This window comes from Macrobrachium nipponense, chromosome 33 (assembly GCF_015104395.2).
Source record: "Macrobrachium nipponense isolate FS-2020 chromosome 33, ASM1510439v2, whole genome shotgun sequence".
In the NCBI taxonomy this organism is placed as follows: Eukaryota; Metazoa; Arthropoda; class Malacostraca; order Decapoda; family Palaemonidae; genus Macrobrachium; species Macrobrachium nipponense.
In genome coordinates this window covers 53,522,425-53,540,947 of record NC_087219.1, presented here as the reverse complement: position 1 = coordinate 53,540,947, position 18,523 = coordinate 53,522,425, and the positions used below count along the sequence as shown (strand labels likewise).

The 18,523-nt window shown below is 36.8% G+C and overlaps 1 protein-coding gene across 8 annotated transcripts in view; it reads right to left on the bottom strand.

Annotated features, from left to right (window-relative positions):
- Nucleotides 1-18,523, bottom strand: part of LOC135203197 (unconventional myosin-Va-like) — a 354,286-nt gene that overhangs the window by 56,135 nt on the left and 279,628 nt on the right. For all 8 annotated transcript variants that reach the window (XM_064232942.1, XM_064232943.1, XM_064232939.1 and 5 more), the window contains one exon: nucleotides 1,680-1,869. In XM_064232942.1, the coding sequence (XP_064089012.1) occupies nucleotides 1,680-1,869 (190 nt within the window). The remainder of the gene's footprint in view (nucleotides 1-1,679; nucleotides 1,870-18,523) is intronic.

The following is an 18,523-nucleotide window of genomic DNA, read 5'->3' as shown; positions in this document are numbered from 1 at the left end:
TCCAAGTTCACCTACAGAGGAAAATATGTCAACATTCTGTAGGCATTGCAAAACTCTCACACTGGACTCATCCCCTATAGAGACAGATGCTCTACCAGATGTTGGAGATGGCCTAGAATTTAATGATCCCCCAACCATAAAATCCACACAGGAAGTTCAAACCATCCTTGGTGCCTTCCTATGTATCAAGAAACAAACCCCAGCAGACATTGTGTTGCATGTTTTCTCCATTTACAAGGCATAAAAAAATAAAGATTGCTCTTGCTAATGATTTTTAATGACTTGTCAGGTAATACTGTAACAGTTGGGGTAGTTTAACTTTTAGAACTTGATTATTCTGCCCTAATTATTTCACTTCAAGAAAAGCTTCCACATGAGGTTTTTTCAGCACAGCAGTGTACCTTATAATTTACACCCTAGTCTGATGAAAAGGGTGATCATTGCCACATTCAATATCTTAATTCCCTGGCAAATGACTTTTTGTACCACTAATCTAGTGTGGTTATGATAGTCTAAATTTTAACGATGGAAATGTTAAATGCGCTGGAAAGCACTCTTTTATTTTAAATCTATGCCATACTGTATAATTATAATTATGAGAGAGTTGCACATACAGCATGACTTGAGTAGTAACACTGTAGATAATACTACAGGTTCTTTGCACTCTCCTATGACTTTAGCTCTAATGCTTTCAGTCTTTTACTTTCACTCCCTTTGGTCTCTTCCCACTTACCGGTCCAACTTCTCTATCTTCCTCCAAATTTCACACAGATAAACCCTTCAGGTGAGCCATAACAGATTTTAAAATGTTACTCAGTGTTCTTGCACACACTAATCTATTGTAACAATAGTCATCGCATCAATGGGTGATAAAAGCTATTAAAGTAAATGATAACAACTTGAAAATCTATATTTCCCAATGAAATATAGAAACATTGCAAAAATTTGATAAAGATAATTTGAAAAAAGTTTTTAAAATATTGAAATTTTCTTGTATTTAAATCACAAAATGTCAAGACTTAATACTATCAACTTTAAAATTACTTAAGTTCAATTATCAGCCTCGTTGTCTACAAGCTGCTGTACCAACCAGTGACTAATATACATATCTTCATGTGTCCAATTTCATGTGCTGAGGGTCACTTGGTACAACAAATTATTATTGTTCTCTACAAACTTTTTTCAGTTTATAATTTTCAAATTTGGCAAAGAATAAAAATAAGAGTGTATAGTAAAAGTATTCAGGTGGGATCAGAACAACACAAAACAAAAACCAGACTGAATATACATAAACTGGATTAAAGGGAATTCATAATTCAAAGGAAGTAACTATGTCTTTTTTCACACTAAAATATGAAAGTTCATGCTTTGACTGAATAATTCAAACCTAAAACAGATATAGTACTGGAGTTGACTTCAATCACTAATAAGTTCTAACAAGCAGACTTATCAATTGTGCTACATGTCATCAAATACACTGGTCATAAAACCACCTGGCAATATTAATATGTATAACATTGTCAACACTGATATTGAGAATGTTATTCTATCTTACAAGGAATGCAAGAGAAGACTACTGTGTATACACACATTATCATCTTGTTGAAAACTGAACTTATACAATTTACCACAGTCCTCTTTCCTACCAACTAACAAAACAAAAATTCAATAAAACTTACCTATTGACTTGTTTCTGTGTTTGATATGCAACTGCCAGTTCCCCATCTTCATTAACAATATCCACATCTTTACCGTAAGAGTTCTCAGTGAGAGATCTGATATCATGGGAACGGTTGGCAAGAACAGTCCTGAGCTGGATGCACTCTTCTCGCCTTCGTTCAAGCTCATCTTGCAATGCTTCAAATTGTTCTGAAACAAAAATGCAAGTGAAAATAACACTTAACAATTGTTCATGCAAAGAAATACGCATTAAGGTGAAACAGTGAAAAGGGTTACTCATGTTCAAAATCACTTAAACTTCTACATATAGTTAAAATGAGTTAATATTCAAAATTCATAAAATCCAAACTCTTCAACTGAAAACTGCATGAAATATCCTCTGCAGCAACAGTTTCGATTTTAAGGAGCTATGCCAGTATTTCATTAGCAATATTCCATCAAATGAGCTCCTAAAGAATTCATTGTCTCAAACTACTCCACAACCAGACCAAAAACTTCACCTGCATCCAGGAACCAAAGACTATATAAATCAATATTTTAACATCTGATGAAATTCTCTTAGGCCCCAACAACAGTCCTAGTTACTGTTAGAACCTCTGTTCCTAATCAAATTTTGCACTTGCTTATACTACTGTACTAAGATGATTTTAAAGGCATTGACCTTAACCTATAACTCCGTCGTTTCAAGTCATGGTAACTTTCAAGAGAGAGATTACATAGCAAATGAAACAGATATCCGTACAACCCATTCCCATGAAACAAGAACAGAGCAATCAAAATCTGAACAATACTAGGCTAACACACACAAACTGGACTTACCCAACTTACAAACTTGTCCATTCACACCACTAAGTTTAAACTTTAGCAATGAATTTATTACATCTTACATAAAGCCAATCCCACAGGTAAAAGTTTGAAGTACCTCTCAGCAAAGTTTGCAGTTGTATGACCAGTTTCATGCTAGATATTGTGCAACAAAATCCATTTTTCTCCTGGTGTTCCTCAGGATCCATACCCCTTGGGAGGAGAGAGGGGGGCTCCCCCTCTTCAAGCCTCATGCCTCCACTGGCTCCGACAGACTCTTCCCCCACCAGCCGTGAACCGACCATCTCCCATGGATCCCAATGATGTGGATGTGAGCCATTGTGGATGTGGGTGGTGCAAGAGGAGCCTGTACCTTCTGAAGAAGGTGGTGGGGCAGGGGAGGGTAAGAACCTCTGAGGGGGTACAGCACCATGTGCAGCCGCTGTCTGATGGCTGGCCCTCACCACAGTGATGATGTCAGGTAGCACCCGCCTGATGAATCCAGGCTGCAGGGCAGAGGGTGGACGTGGTAAAGGGCTGTGTGGCAGAGTCATGACTCCCATACCATCATGCCCACCCACACAAGACCACACAGTTCAAATTTCTATGTGAGGGTGTATGCATCACACTATAAACAAAATTACACTTTTGAGTCTGCCACTGGAGCCCCCATCACTTAACAGCAGACATGATTAAGTTCTCCATACCAATTAATGAATCAACTTCATTCATAACAGGTTTAATTCCATGATTGGCTGCTCTTTACAAATCATAACAGTTCATCCTTTATGTGGGTTAAATTGGAGACAAAAACATGAAAATATATACGTACTACAAACAAAAGGAAACTGCCCTAAATTTTCATTATGGTCCTGAAACTCTCATCCATTCCCTGTTTTCTTCAAACTAAATAGGAAATTTTTTTAAGATACACCTAGGTAATACTTCTCAACTAAACTCCACAAAATTTAACTTAAAATTGGTTAAAATATACCATTTCCTAAAATGGCATACATGAACATGAGCTATAAATGTGAAAAAATGATACAAAGGGAAGGTCACATTATGCAGAATGAGAGGAAAAAATATTACAAATCTCCAGTACAGTAAGTCAAATAAATCACAGTATACAGACTGTATGAAAATATACACAGTCCTCTTAGCCCATTTTTCCATGATAACTAACTGGTATATTAACCCAACTCCAATAAAGTTAGCCACCAAATTTCCCATAAATATACTACTGTACTATATCTAACTGTTATGAGAAATATGTTCATGGATCTTGCTTAAAATTTTCCTAATAATACAAACAAAATTAACTTGCACTGCAAAAGATATTCTAAAATGCAATCACTTTCTTTGGCTAACAAGCAAGGAACCATCTTTCACTTTGATTGAAAATTAAATATCTAAGGTCTGTTATACTTCCATAATGAAGCAAATGAAATTACATTCGGTTTTAATAAAAAATTTTATCACACCATATGTTGCCAATCCCTTGTTCACTACTCCTTAAATTTCCGAGTAATACCAAAAGACTTATATAAAACACATAAAAAACGACAAACCAAATTCAGCGGGGGCGGGGGGTGGGGGCAGAGCTTTAAGCTTATTATCCATCTGATCATTTATGGTTAGACATTAAAATGGTATAACACTAATTTTTCATATGTTGATGAAAAGGTTCCTAAGGTCAAATTTAGGACACCATAAACAAATGTCTAAAACAAGTTTTGTGTGTTCCATCATCTAAGTTGTTCTCACTTTTTCGCTAAATGCATTTGAATGGCGTCTTGGCCTTCGGGTTTTATGTTATTATTTTCGCTACGTTTGTTACCCATGGATTGCGGAAAGTTACGCTGATAATTTACTGTCTAGGCATGTTACAGCAACTTACAATTTCACGCTTGGCGATTACCGCTTGTTCACACATTGTATTTATGGAAGTTTTGTCTTCCAAATGTAAATGAATGCAGTTCATTAAGATAAAACTCTACAGAAACCAGAGAGCATAACAGTAAAATATACAATCTAATGATATTATCTAAATTTAACCAAAACTACACTGGAACCTAATCCGGATTCATATAAAAATCGAAAAAAAAAACTTTCAATGGCACAAGACTTCGTCGACACCGTCAATCCGAGCCAAAGACATCTCGCAGGCAATCGAGCACAACACCCCCCCCCCCACCTCCCCTGGTACTTTCCGTACGGTTTTCCCTGGCTGAGGCAAACAGACCTGATTCGATTCTTTTACTCTTGAGCCACTTTCAATCAGTTTTCAAACGATGAATAGTAAAATGATAAGCAAATAGAAACAATAAAAAACTCACCCAATTTAATCTTAAAATGAATGAACAGGCACCAAAAACAAACCCTGTGTGCCCCGAAACCGTTCGTTAGCATGCCCATTTTGCTTCGTCGCTGTTAGCTGTGGTACGGCACAAACACTATAAGAAACCGAGTCTAAAATTTCTAATGGGTGTTCGAACAGCTGACTCTTCAGGCGGTGTTAAGTGCTTTTCCTAATCGAAAACACTAGTTCTGATTATATTTAACAACACTAAAAACTGTCAGCACTTTCTGAAAGACGATGTCTACTCTATTCCAAACCGCGTGCGCTTATTTCACTCGTATTCGACATCATTTTCCTCAATAGTACGTTAATATTTCATCTTCAATTAAACAATGCAAATGTCTCTTGTTAACTATTTATGGCTCTTACCCAATAGCCATCACAGCTTGCCGATTGTGCACAACACAGTTTTGTATCCAACTCCCTGACAAGAATTTCTGTTTGAAGGGTAACTCTAAGACTCTCCAATGAAGCGAATAATTTGCGACATATTATTTCCACCAGGAATTATTAACACAAGTAAATAGCAAGAAGTAACTCGCCGAAAGTATTACGTCATTTTATACGTACAAATGGTTTTTAAGCTACCTAGTTATGAGCACAACTACAAAACAAGATTTCCTTGTTCGATCATGTATAACCCATAAACGATCTTCTACTGTCATTCAAAAATTATTTGTAGGTCTGAACAGACCTTGTTCCTTTTGAAGCGTGAGAGCCTCGTAAATATGGTATAAGTAATCATGCCAATACAATATTATGTATTTTTTCTCAAACTCGCAAACAGCTACTTCAAAAGCCTACACGTCAATAATATACGTACATACATACATACACACACACAATAACATACATACATACATACATACATACATACACACACACACACACACACACACACACATATATATATTGCGCAGCATCTCTTTATTACATCGAGTACATTATGATGCGTGTTTTTTCTCCTTAAAAATCTTATATCAGTTAAATGTAGTTTATTATCGGTAGACATTTTAATTTTAATATATATATATATATTGAGGAAAAACCAAAGTCCCATTCACTGGACTAGCATATTTCCGAGGAACAGATAAAAAGAACATCATGAATATAAATATAAAAGAAATATTCATGATATTCAAGGCTCTTTAAGAGAGCCATTTTTTCATGTTTATTCTGTAGACATTGTGAAGGAAAAGGAGTAACATAAATGTTCCTCATTTCCAAAGGTGTCGATGACCTTTGCTGTTGTAACGAAGCGGATTCACTACATCACAACGACCAGTTTGAATGAAGCCAAATAGCTTGGCAGTCAACATATTAACAGACAGTAAAATAGGATTAAAGTAAACGCTATGCATCTCCAGTGGTTTGGAATTGCTGTTTCTGTAACATCGGCAACTTTAAGGAAAAGCAAACGGAGTATAATAGGATATATGCATACGAAAATCAACCAATACGGAACAAACAATCTCGTTCTTATCAACTTCAACATTTCGTATTCTGCTGTGCCACATTATAAAATCCTTCCTCCTCTCACTCTTATGTTATAACGTAAAACGCATTAAAGTTTGAAGCACTACGTACATAAAGGGCAGGCAGAATAACAACCCTATTTCCACCAACCGTTAAATTTATATAAACGACCGATGGTAATGATGGAACCACACGCTTCCATCACATATTGAAATTGAGGGCTGAAGAGAACCACACCTATGTCATTTGGCAAATGGACTCTCTCTCTCTCTCTCTCTCTCTCTCTCTCTCTCTCTCTCTCTCTCTCTCTCTCTCTCTCTCTCTCTCTCTTCACATATCCCAAATACATTTCTAATACCCCATGAGCCATATAACATTTTGCCGACTGGTTTTATACAGCAAATATCTCGAGTACTTTGGTCGCAACCATTTTTTTTTCATTATGGGAATATGATGTTCTATGTGATGTGAAAGGGGTTTCTCATGCAATCAGGTAGACCCTGGAGTTATAAAAACATACAAGTATTCTGATTAATACCCTAATTTTAAAATAAGAGGAACGGCCAGGAGAATATTAAATAGTGCCCATGTAAATTATTAGATGATATTAAAACAAAGCAGCTACTAATGCCCCAACCACCTAATGGTTTAAACACAAGTATCATTGAAGATTTTTAAGAATACTCTCATGAAATAGCCGCTGCAGCTTTAGAAGATTATGGCGAACATAAAAAAAGAAAAACAAAAACAAATGCATGCGCGGAGGCGGCTTTCACGTTCTTGTGCATTATCCATCACCAACAAAACAATGCCAGGAATGTGAAAGAACAGCTGATCTACGCTAAATGAATCTCGATTTATACCCAAAACCATCTGTCAAGTCACTCTGTGTCCAACGAACCTCTCTATCTATCTTCTCACCTACAAAAATCACTCCATGAAAAAGTTCGCATTCAACAAGGGCAGAGTCAGGGATGGGTTGTGGGAGAGAAACCACGGCCCTTCAGGTCTTCATTTCTTTCTTATCCACATTCCACTTTTGGTGAGAACTTCTTTTACTGCCTATGGAATCCGTTTCTGCCGTCGTTTCCCCCGATTTCTTTTATCTTCAGGAAACTAGTCCACGGAAGGCCGCCTCAGCGATTTTAACAAGACAGTTTTCTTATAAAAAATGTTTTCTTATAGATTGCGTTGGATGTGTACAATCTTTGGCCAAAGAGGCCAGCTCCATCGGCCTTCACATGGCGAAAACTTATTAATCAGAATTCAAGTAAAAACGAGAAGGCAAATAGATAAATTCACAGATTAATGTTATAATATGCCCGAGTCTCAGAACAGCGAATGTGATGTAACAAAATACACCAGTTTTCTCGGTCAAGAGGAAGCTTTTAAAAAGAACGTCATGTTTCCAGAACCTTTAGTAATGCCTACAGAGCACCACATGAGGTGTACTGATAGCACTAACCCCCTACGGGGGAGATTTATATCATCATAGCATGATGATATAAATCCCCACCCTGAAATATTCCTCAGAGCATATTTTCTATACCGGAAACTCACACAAGCGATTTAGTCTATCAAATAAATAAATAAATAAAATCGAGACTATACTAACATTGGAAAGAGAATAAGTACATTGTACATATTGACACAAAAGTTACGACGTTGAATGTTGGAGTTCAAACGTTACAACTTTGGGTAGACGCCATGCCATTATAAAATATAACAAACAATCGTTACTGAAACTTGAAAGGCATTACAGATCTGGTGCAAGTTGCACAGGGTCAAAAGCCGACGTTCGTGTAAGTTACAAAAATACAACCTTTGCAGTACATTTCTGATTTATAATAAACAGCCTTATTTTGTCATGTTCTTTTAGATTACGTCCACTAAAATAACACGATTACTTCAGAGATGACTTCTTTTTGCCATACAGACGATGGAGAAAAATTCCTCTGTAACCACGCAACGTACATCATCTGCTTTTAATGAGTAGATGAGAGGCTCCAAAGATCGCCTTATCTTACTACTTTCTTTCAGTTTGAATGAATGGGGATACGCCTAGTGACAGTAAAACTATTAAAATCAGTGACTAAGATATTTTCTAAAACATCAAGGTTTTGGTTTGGTTAAAGAGTAATTGACAAGGTCATTTGAAATAACCAAATGAAAAACTGGAGAGAGAGAGAGAGAGAGAGAGAGAGAGAGAGAGAGAGGAGAGAGAGAATTTTTATGTTGAGATCAAAGAAATGAAAAAGTAAGTATACAAAAGTTGAGAGAGAGAGAGAGAGAGAGAGAGAGAGAGAGAGAGTATCCTGCTCTTCCAAACACCGTTCCTCACGCCACTCTTCAACCAACAATTAATTCTTTCATTCTGAAAATTTCCCACAAGGAGGCCGCGTTCCATTACCACAGACAATACCGCAGTATTCCTTGGCGTTAAACACCATCATTTGCTCTTCCAAAATATCTTGATCTTTCATCAATGCCGTGATGTCAAATCTCTCCATTGAATATGGCTACTTTCCTAGTGCACAACTTTTTTCATATTTTCCCGTTGTCTAAGAAATTTATCAAAATGAAATAATAATAATAATAATAATAATAATAATAATAATAATAATAATAATATGGTCTTTCCCCAAAGAACAGAATATAGAATTTAGGCCAAAGGCCAAGCGCTGGTGCGAATGAGGTCATTCAGCGCTAAAACGGAAATTAACAGTAAAAAGGTTTGAAAAGTGTTAAAGGAGGAAAACCTCAAAGCAGTTGCACTATGAACAATTGTTAGGAGAGGGTGGAAAGTAAGATGGAGGAAAGAGAATATAAACGGAGGAACAGTAAAAGGAAAGATGCAGGTGCACTGACGGCACTACCCCCTACGGAGCCTTGCTCTAAGGAAACGAGCACTTGTTACCAATCATAATGGAAGTCAAGTTGACCAAGAAATAGTATCTATAATAAACTGTCAAAGCCAATCGGAATTGCGTATTTCTCATTTTCCTAGTGACATTGACAAACACAGTACACGGCAAAAGAAGCAAAGGGTTATTCTAATCATCAAAACCGCTAAAATAATATGTAGTTTAAGAGTAGATTTTAGTAAAAAAAAATCAAAGTTTACTATATAAAAACGCACACAGCACACACGCATACACACAAACCATATCTTGTGTGCAAGACGAGATGAATTCTTACCCTAGCCCTCAATCATAAGACATTAAAACGAGAGGTTGCTATACATTCTCAACGGTGCTGCCGCTGCTGCTTCTGCATTCTTTCCTAGAGAGAAAGTCTCGCCGAGATCCAAACTCTAATTTCTTGGTCAGTGATTCTGATACAGAGATGAAGCATCGAGCACGCAATTCTCTGCTCTCTTTTTTCGTGTAAACAGCCACTTCTCACTGCTCGGTCAAGAAATGGCAAATTCCATACATTCTTGGCTACTGCAGAATCAAAATGTGGACCGAGTTTACGTCTGACCCTTCAGTATTAATTTGATGTGACTGTCAAATATATTAGAATTCATTTACCATTACTAAATTTAGTAAATCAAATTAAAAAAATCATTCATTACGCGCGATGTGGGAATACACAGGCTCTTTAGAACACGGCTTATCAGCGACTTCGTTTTTTATCACCATTCTTTCAGTCTCGTCGTCCTTCCTTTTTGGAGATAGAGAACCAAAATGTTCTTCACTAAAGGGAAGAAGATGCCAATATTAAAAGTCCGCAGTCTCTTAGGCGGCCCACGTAACAGCCAAACTATCCGTTCCACCACCGAATTCTTTGGACAGCCGTACTCCTCGTCACCCAGCTCACCGACAACTTTATCCCCTCAACCTTCTGAATTTGGAATTTTTCCCCGCGTCCTATTTCCCCCATTTCTTTAACTACTTTTACACCAGGCTAGTTTCCGCATCTGAAAGACAAGTTACAATGACCTCTGTCTTACTTTCCTCTTGAGCCACCACCTCCTTTTACACCAAAGGGTCATTTGCTGTGAAGAATTGCAATAAAATCAAACGGACCATTAACCATAAAAGATATATCGTAAAAAATACAAAACCAACCTTTTAAGAAAGACTAATGTAAAGATCACTAGATAGATATACGATTCTTTCGAAAAATGAAATGGGCCATTAACTATGGAAGAAATATCGAAAAAGACACAAACCCAACCTTTTAAGAAAGACTAATGGATCACTAGATAGATATACGATTCTTTCGACTTCGTGCGCGCAAAACGAATAATTATTAGCATTGCAAAATACTTTTACAAATTGCTGTTTCTTAATATATTTGCAGATAATTCTCAGGAGGCCATTATGTAAAAGATCTTCGTCAAATTTCAAATATTTCGAACACAAAAAATCGAAGAGATTGAACGAGACAATGATAAATCTAAGAGGATTTTCACAAAAGTTAACAAACCATTTTTTTCTATATGAATTATTTACATGAAATTGTTTATAGCTGATTATCCAGTACAAGCAAAATGTGTGTATGAAGGCACAAAATCCCTGATTTCAACACGGTGAAAGTGTGAATAAGAAATAACTCCATATATCCACTAGGAATATGAATAAACTATCTAATTAATCCTGTTAAAACCCCTGCTTGGTTATGTAGTCGGACCAACGCCGATTCCCATAAGAAAGAACGAAAATCAAGAGAATTACTACATGAAAACAGTAAATGTGATGAAATTAAACGTAAAACTGGCTTCTTGAATGCTGTGAGAATAGTGAATCGGGAATATAAAAGCAATGAGAGAAGTCTTTCATCTTTCCAAAAGTCAAAGTGCCTGTGCACATAATCAAATTTGCTCCCTTCGATTCATAAATACTTAAATCACGAACTTCACGCAGTAAACAAACCCCCCCCCCCCCTTTTTTTTTGCGAAAATAGACATTAAACACTTATCTTATTTAACTTCAAACTTTCCTTATTTGTTTCTTTAGTGAAGTAGAAATTAAACACTTATCTTAAGGAGCTTCCTTTTGTGTTTCACTCACGTGAATGACACTACTACGGTTTGATGCATTTTCAATAATGTTCCGATCTGCCAGTTACGAGTATAGACTGACACAGAAAAGCAGAACCACGCCTCTAAGATGGATGAAGTCACTAAATAAAAAAAAAACTTACATCTTTTCTTTCCTGTTTTTTACTCACCACTAAAACCTCGCATCTTACGGTGGCTGGCCAAAAAGCCTGAGAGAGAGAGAGAGAGAGAGAGAGAGAGAGAGAGAGAGAGAGAGAGAGAGAGATCAAGTTGTCCTTCGAGAAAATGTTAAGTACAACAAAAGAGAATATAATGGGGACCTATTTGTTAGAGTTCCGATTACCCTCACTACTTATTTTTTGTTTTTGTTTGTTTTCAGACAGACATTCAACCCACTTAAGTCTATTACGTTTATTTTCAAAAGAAATTTTCGTGGATCAGTTCTTCTACATCTGGCACTATTTTTTGTCACAACTTTTCTCATCTCGTTCGGTTTTCATGTCTACCCTACTGCTTGTTATCCTTTTACAAGCTATGCGTTATCCAGCAAGTGTAAGGACCAACTCATATCGAAACCAGCTGATAAATATTTTACAAGAAGCAAGATTTACCTTTCTTCGTTGGATCTTGGCGCTTGGAATCTCAACTCATGTGAAAAAATAAGAAAATAAGATAAAAAGCACTGGGAAAAAGACATTTGTTCTCCTCTGCATGTTCAGCCAACCATTTAGTTTTTCCCAAGCACTACACAATAACTTGCACAGCCGTGTTTAGCCTTTGTCAATTCAGGATGACTAAGGAGACAACAAATAATACTGTGTGTATGTATGTAAATACATGTATGAAATATATCATATATATATATATATACTATATATAGATATATATATATATATATATATATATATATATATATATATATATATATATATATATATATATAGTTAAACCTTGGATTTCATATGCCCTGGTTTTTGTAGACTTTTTTCCTATGAAATTTTGACTTGGGTTTCATACTTTTACTCGGAATTTGTACACCCAGAAACACTTACTCCAGAGCCCACCTCATGACTGTGCCCGTAACAAGCACCCAAAATAAGCATCCCATGTTCTCTCGTGACCCATTCTGCCCTTGTGTTCGTTGTTTTTTTTTTTTTTTTTTTTTATTCAAGTGCAATTACTAAATAAGCCATCATGGGGCCACAGAAAGTTCCAAGTGCCAGCCCTTCTGTACAAAAAGGCGAGAAACACAATACAATTCAAGAAAGAACTCGTAGTAAAGTATGAAAGTCACATACATGTGGCTGATCTCACTCGGATGCATGGCAAGTGTGTATCAACAATCAGCTCCATCCTAGCGAGGAATAAGGAAATCAAGGCAGCTGATGTCGCAAAAGGGTTAACATCATTAACGATCGCAACTAATCTAAGATGTTGAGAAGTTGTTGTTGGTTTGGATCAACAATACACAGTTAGTGGGAGATTAGTATCAGAGGCGATAATTTATGAAAAGACAAGGATGTTGCATGCTGATCTCAGTAAGAAAATGCCTACAACAAGGGCTGCTGTTAGTGAATTTAAGGCTAGCAGAGGCTAGTTTGAGAAATTAAAAAAGCAATCGGGCATACATAATGTGCCTACTGCGCATTATGTTGCAAAGTGGAGCAAAGTAAAAAATTTTGTTAAGAATTATCATCCCAACAAAGATGATGCAATCGGTGTCACCAACATGTTTAATGATAATGCCTAGTTTTATTTAAGGCAAATTTTAGAGACATCAGAAATAAATATCTCTGGACAGTTTTGTTGTGCGACAGGGTTAAGTGACTCTCTAGCTGGTCCTAGAGCCAGAAAAACGAAGAGGGGAAGTATAGTGCCAGTAAAAAACGAAGAAGTAACCCCATGTAGGTCCTATACCTGGAGTCCTTCTGGAGGAAGCACCGACAATTCCGCACATGACGATTTAGGGCAAGGACTATTCAGCTCAAAGACAATTTGCGAAATAAAATAAAAACATGGTAAACGAAGAAAACAGTGATCAGATTTATTTATTTGTACCATACTGAATTTTAAAAAAGTAGACACAAATATTTATTGAAATGACATACTATAAAATATTCCTGTACAAAAATATTCATACTAATTTATTTTTGTAATTCAATGAGGTAGCTTATATTTTGTAAGTATTCCAATTTGTTTGCTCGATTCCCATATTTACTAACTAGAGGTTTTTTTTGCCTTAGCTGTTTTCTGATTATTTACTTTTTTTTCAGGAAGCGTCGTACTCCAGCTCTGATTCCCAGTATCCTTTTCTCTCCATTGTCTTGCTCCAATTTCAAAAACTCCACAAACTCATAAAAGGTTGGGTGGTTATAACCCAATGTTAACTGAAGACTTCGGTGCTACCCTTCTAATGAGTTATTGGTAGGTCTCCCGGCACCCGAGCAAAAGTACTCCATAACTCAGGTTTAAAAACAGCATCTCCACTACGGCGTCGGAAGGGGCGACCAATCCACTATCCTCGAAATAATTCGTTAACTCTTCCAATACAGGAGGCATAACATCTTGCAAAGATTCATCAGCTGACACAAAAGGTAAGGCTACCAACATCTTGAAATGTTTTCGAATATGCTCCTCGTTTATAATATAACTGTGTAAGATTTGAAGACTGTATTTTCCGCCATATTCACTGAGCCAGATGATAAAAGCAACCACTTATTTGCGGGCCTTCAAACACATTTGAAAATCTAAACGACAGCAAATCCATTTAATAGAATGTGATCACGACCTTTCTCTGATAACATCCGCTCCATGGGACTTTTTTTTTTTTTTTTAGCTCAGTGAATGTGTGTAAAAAACTACACTCCAGAAAAGGAAGTACATCCGGTCGGAGTTTAGAAGAATAAGAGTAACTATTATTCGCTTGTTGTTTCAGGATAAATAACAACCGTAAATTGTTCGATGGTTGAAAGTGTAAACAATCTAAGATTATTACCAATACTTTTAACTGCAGGTAGTTAGTTAGTTTTGTTTTCTGTCGCCAAATCAGAAATAAATTATTATAATTTTCAGTATCTTATTTCAATAAATATCAATTTAATTTTTTGAATTTCAAAAATAATTTACTAATAAGAACTAATTTTATCAGTGTTTTCTTAATTTTCCATACTTTAGCCTTATTTCGCCAAATATTTCGCCAAATTGTCTTTGCGCTGAATAGTCCTTTTGCCGAATCTTCATGCGCTAAATTGTCTCTAAGCTGAATTGTCATGTGCTGAATTGTCTCTAAGCTGAATTGTCATGCGCTGAATTGTCTCTAAGCTGAATTGTCATTTGCTGAATTGTCTCTAAGCTGAATTGTCGACCGACGTTCTGGAGGGAGATTCCCCTTCCAAACAACCACCTCTCCTCTTCCCTCTCCCCTCATCTCCGTCTTCCATACGCTAACAAGCCTTCCATAAAGGTATGAGTGATGTTACATGTTTATCTATCCATCTCATTGGTCATTTTTATTTATTTCTCATTGTTTTCTGTACGTAAAACTGTGTTTATTCTCTATAAAATGTTTTTTTTTATTTTCTTTTTTAATATTCTGAAATCCATGAATTGGTTTTACATTATTTATAAGTCATCGTCAGGGCTCAAATGAAATACGGTTGGAAAGAAGGTTACAAGATAAACAAAAAGATCAAGAATACCAGATATATATAATATACTGTATGTATGATTATAAATTTTATATAATTATATATATATATATAATATATAATATATATAGATATATATATTATATATATATATATAATATATACTATTATATATATATATACCCTACATATACCTATATATATATATGTCAATGTGGATGATTTGGCTAATGGGAGAATAGGAATGACAGCTATCTTTTCTTATAAGTATTCGCGAGGAAATTAAACTGATGAGGAGAGGATGAGCGAAGAGAAAATAAGAGAATGTAGATCATTTAAGTTAAAAAATTCTCCTCTTGGAAGTTAAGTGGATGGAAGACTAAAAATCTCAAGTTGTGAGGCGAGTTGTTTGTGCAACATATGCGGAATAAGAAAGATCGAAAGGGTGAAAGTGGGGAGATAAGTGGGAATGGCAAAAAGTTTCAATTAAGTGAAAAGATGGGTCAGTGTGTTTTCAAGTGGTTTTGCCGCGTGAAGATATGGAGGACGATAAGTTGCTGAAAAAACTACGTCATTCTGAAGCACAAAAACGAATGAATAGACGACGACCCACAGTGCTAGACAGATGGATGGGAAAAGTATTGGAATATAGCATTCTTCGTCGTCTTTTTGTATTCGTTTATATCAGTATTTAGTGTACCATTTTCAAACAATTTCCTTTCAAAGAGTCTGGACTTATTTCTAATATTTTTGCCGTTTCAGTTTAAAGATACCTATTTATCAATATATTTTTCATGATGGCATTGGGAGCGACCCAGTTGGCGTACCACCTCGTTGGCCGTGAGTTCGATTCTCTGTCATTCCACTGAGGTGTGAGTGATGTGTATTTCTGGTGACAGAAGTTCACTGTCGACGTGGTTCGGAAGTCACATCAAGCCGTTGGTCCCGTTGCTGAATAACCGCTGGTTCCATGCAACGTAAAAAAACCATACAAACAAACCAACATGATGGTATTGGGATGAACATAGTAATGAGACTTCGTTTAGTTAACGTTATCATACGAATATATGGTGACAAAACATTCGTTCAATGTCATTACTAATATTTAAACCTTGATCATAATGTAAAGAAACACTCATTTGGCAGACTGTGCTCTCCATATTTGGGCGAGTGGAACCATAACGTCGAATCTCAGATGGAAATAGTTCAATTAGAATTAGAATATACGATTTAGGCCAAAGGCCAAGCACTGGGACCTATGAGGTCATTCAGCGCTGAAAATGAACTGATAAAAAAAAAGGAAAAAAAAAGTTTGAACGGTGAAAGAGGAAAATATCGCAATTGCACTAAGAAACAACTGTTAGGAGGAGGTGGAAAGTAACAAAGGAAGAACGATAATATGAACGGAGGTGCAGTAAGAGGAATCATAGGGGTTACAGCTAGGGGCCCAAGGGACGCTGCAAAGAACCTTGAGTAATGCCTACAGTGCACCGCGTGAAGTACAATGACGGCACTACACCCCAATAGGGGAGGAGATAGCTGAAGTCGGCCTGATGGTCGACTTGATGTGACAAACCGGCGTCAAAACAGCTGAAGTCGTCAGAAGACGACAGATAATCCGTTATTCTTGCGAAGAGGCCGACCTCAAAGCGAAGCCTAATTTCTCCCTTAAGTTCTTCGGAAGTTCACGCCTTACGGATCCAGTCACAAAAGTCACTGTATCTACATTACCTTTCTTATGCATATAACATTTTCAACCACAAGTCAACACACCGAAAAGTACACAGAAACTAATTCTCTCTCTCTCTCTCTCTCTCTCTCTCTCTCTCTCTCTCTCTCTCTCTCTCTCTCATTACATAGAAAACATAAAATACCCAGATTTTAGACTTAAATTTACACTTTGTGTGACCAAAAGATTTAATTCACTTTTCACTAAATTATTCAAAAGCCAAAACATTAAATTCCTTACACTTTTAAAGCACGAAATAAATATTTTCTTTCAATGTGTTTATTATTATTCACTTCCCTAATTGCTCCGCTTTCCTTCTCAGGTATTAGAACTTTATTCTATACAGGTTAATCACTCTCTCGACTGGCTTCACATATTATTATAAATTTCTACATTTCTGTTATGCAAAGGAGTATCATAACTATGGAAAACGATATGAACTTGGAGTCTTTATATATAAAAGAGGAAAATGACACCTAACGGCACAAATCGTTACATTTGCTGGCTGCTAAAATGACGGACCAAATCCTTCACATATAAAAATTTCACTGGCCATGAAGGACTCTCGATTGGCCCACTGTCCATGGCGTTCCACTGACCGATGACCGCAATCCGCTATAAACTGTCTGCTATTGTATTCGCTCCCAAATTATCCCATCTTCTCTACACAGGTACACACACACACAGGATCTTCTCTGGATCCTGGGTACACATCTCGATTCGGTCACCCGCGATGCATCCGACGACAGATGCCGAGATGAATGGATCAAGCACTGCTAGTTTCCCGTGTCTAAATTTGACATTTATGATGGAGATTTCACACTTGTTAGGATGACTCTTTGAGATATCAAATAACCAGTAGATATCATAATAACCATATTTCCACTTATGTCACACAGTTCGCCGAGATCAGGACTTCCACGCGAAGCAGTAGTGACACATCTGCACGAGTACTCACGGACTGAGCGACTACATGGCCCGGGGCCGGCGATCACCTCACCACGCCGTCGTCCTCCGGCTGGACCACATGGAGTGAGGGAGGGAGGTGGGAGAGACTCAGGGGAGGAGGAATAGAATTCCTTCACATTTGGAGGCACTGGCGTACGGGTGGGTAAGGGAAATTCTTCTTCTCCTTCCGCCTCTCTCTTGGACAGTCCATCACAGTCTTGTCTCTCCCGCGCCGTTGATGTACCAAATAAATGGCCCAGCCGTGCCTCTCCCGCACCGTTTAACGTACCAAGTAAATGGCCCGTCAACGTACAAGTGGCCACGAAACTGATCATTCAACATAGCAGATAACTGATAATTCAAACTATCGAATAACTCTACACGATCACTGAGCTAATGAAAACCGCACTAAATAACCAACTGATGAAAGTGCTTGACTGCCAGCCACGTTAACTGGAGATCTATTATATTGTGAAAAATAATCGACACTTTAAAACAAAATGACCATTATACGAAATAGCTAGCCTTTTAACGTAAAAATAATTTACCATTTAAGGTACCAGATAAGTTCTTATACGGTGTCGGTAGCATAATAATAATAATAAATAATAATAATAATAATAATAATAATAATAATAATAATAATAATGAATGTTACCTCGCTTTATGGTAGACATCAGGTGGAAGTTTGGGCATCGAAAAGATGTTTACAAAATCCCTGGAGAAACGCTACTACCCATTAATCAGGTTCGTAATACAATAAACGAGAACAGTGGGTATGTGTGTGTGTGTGTGTGTGTAAATATACCGATACACACAGTATATGAATATATACCCAGCACGGAATCGTCATGAACATAAGAACTATG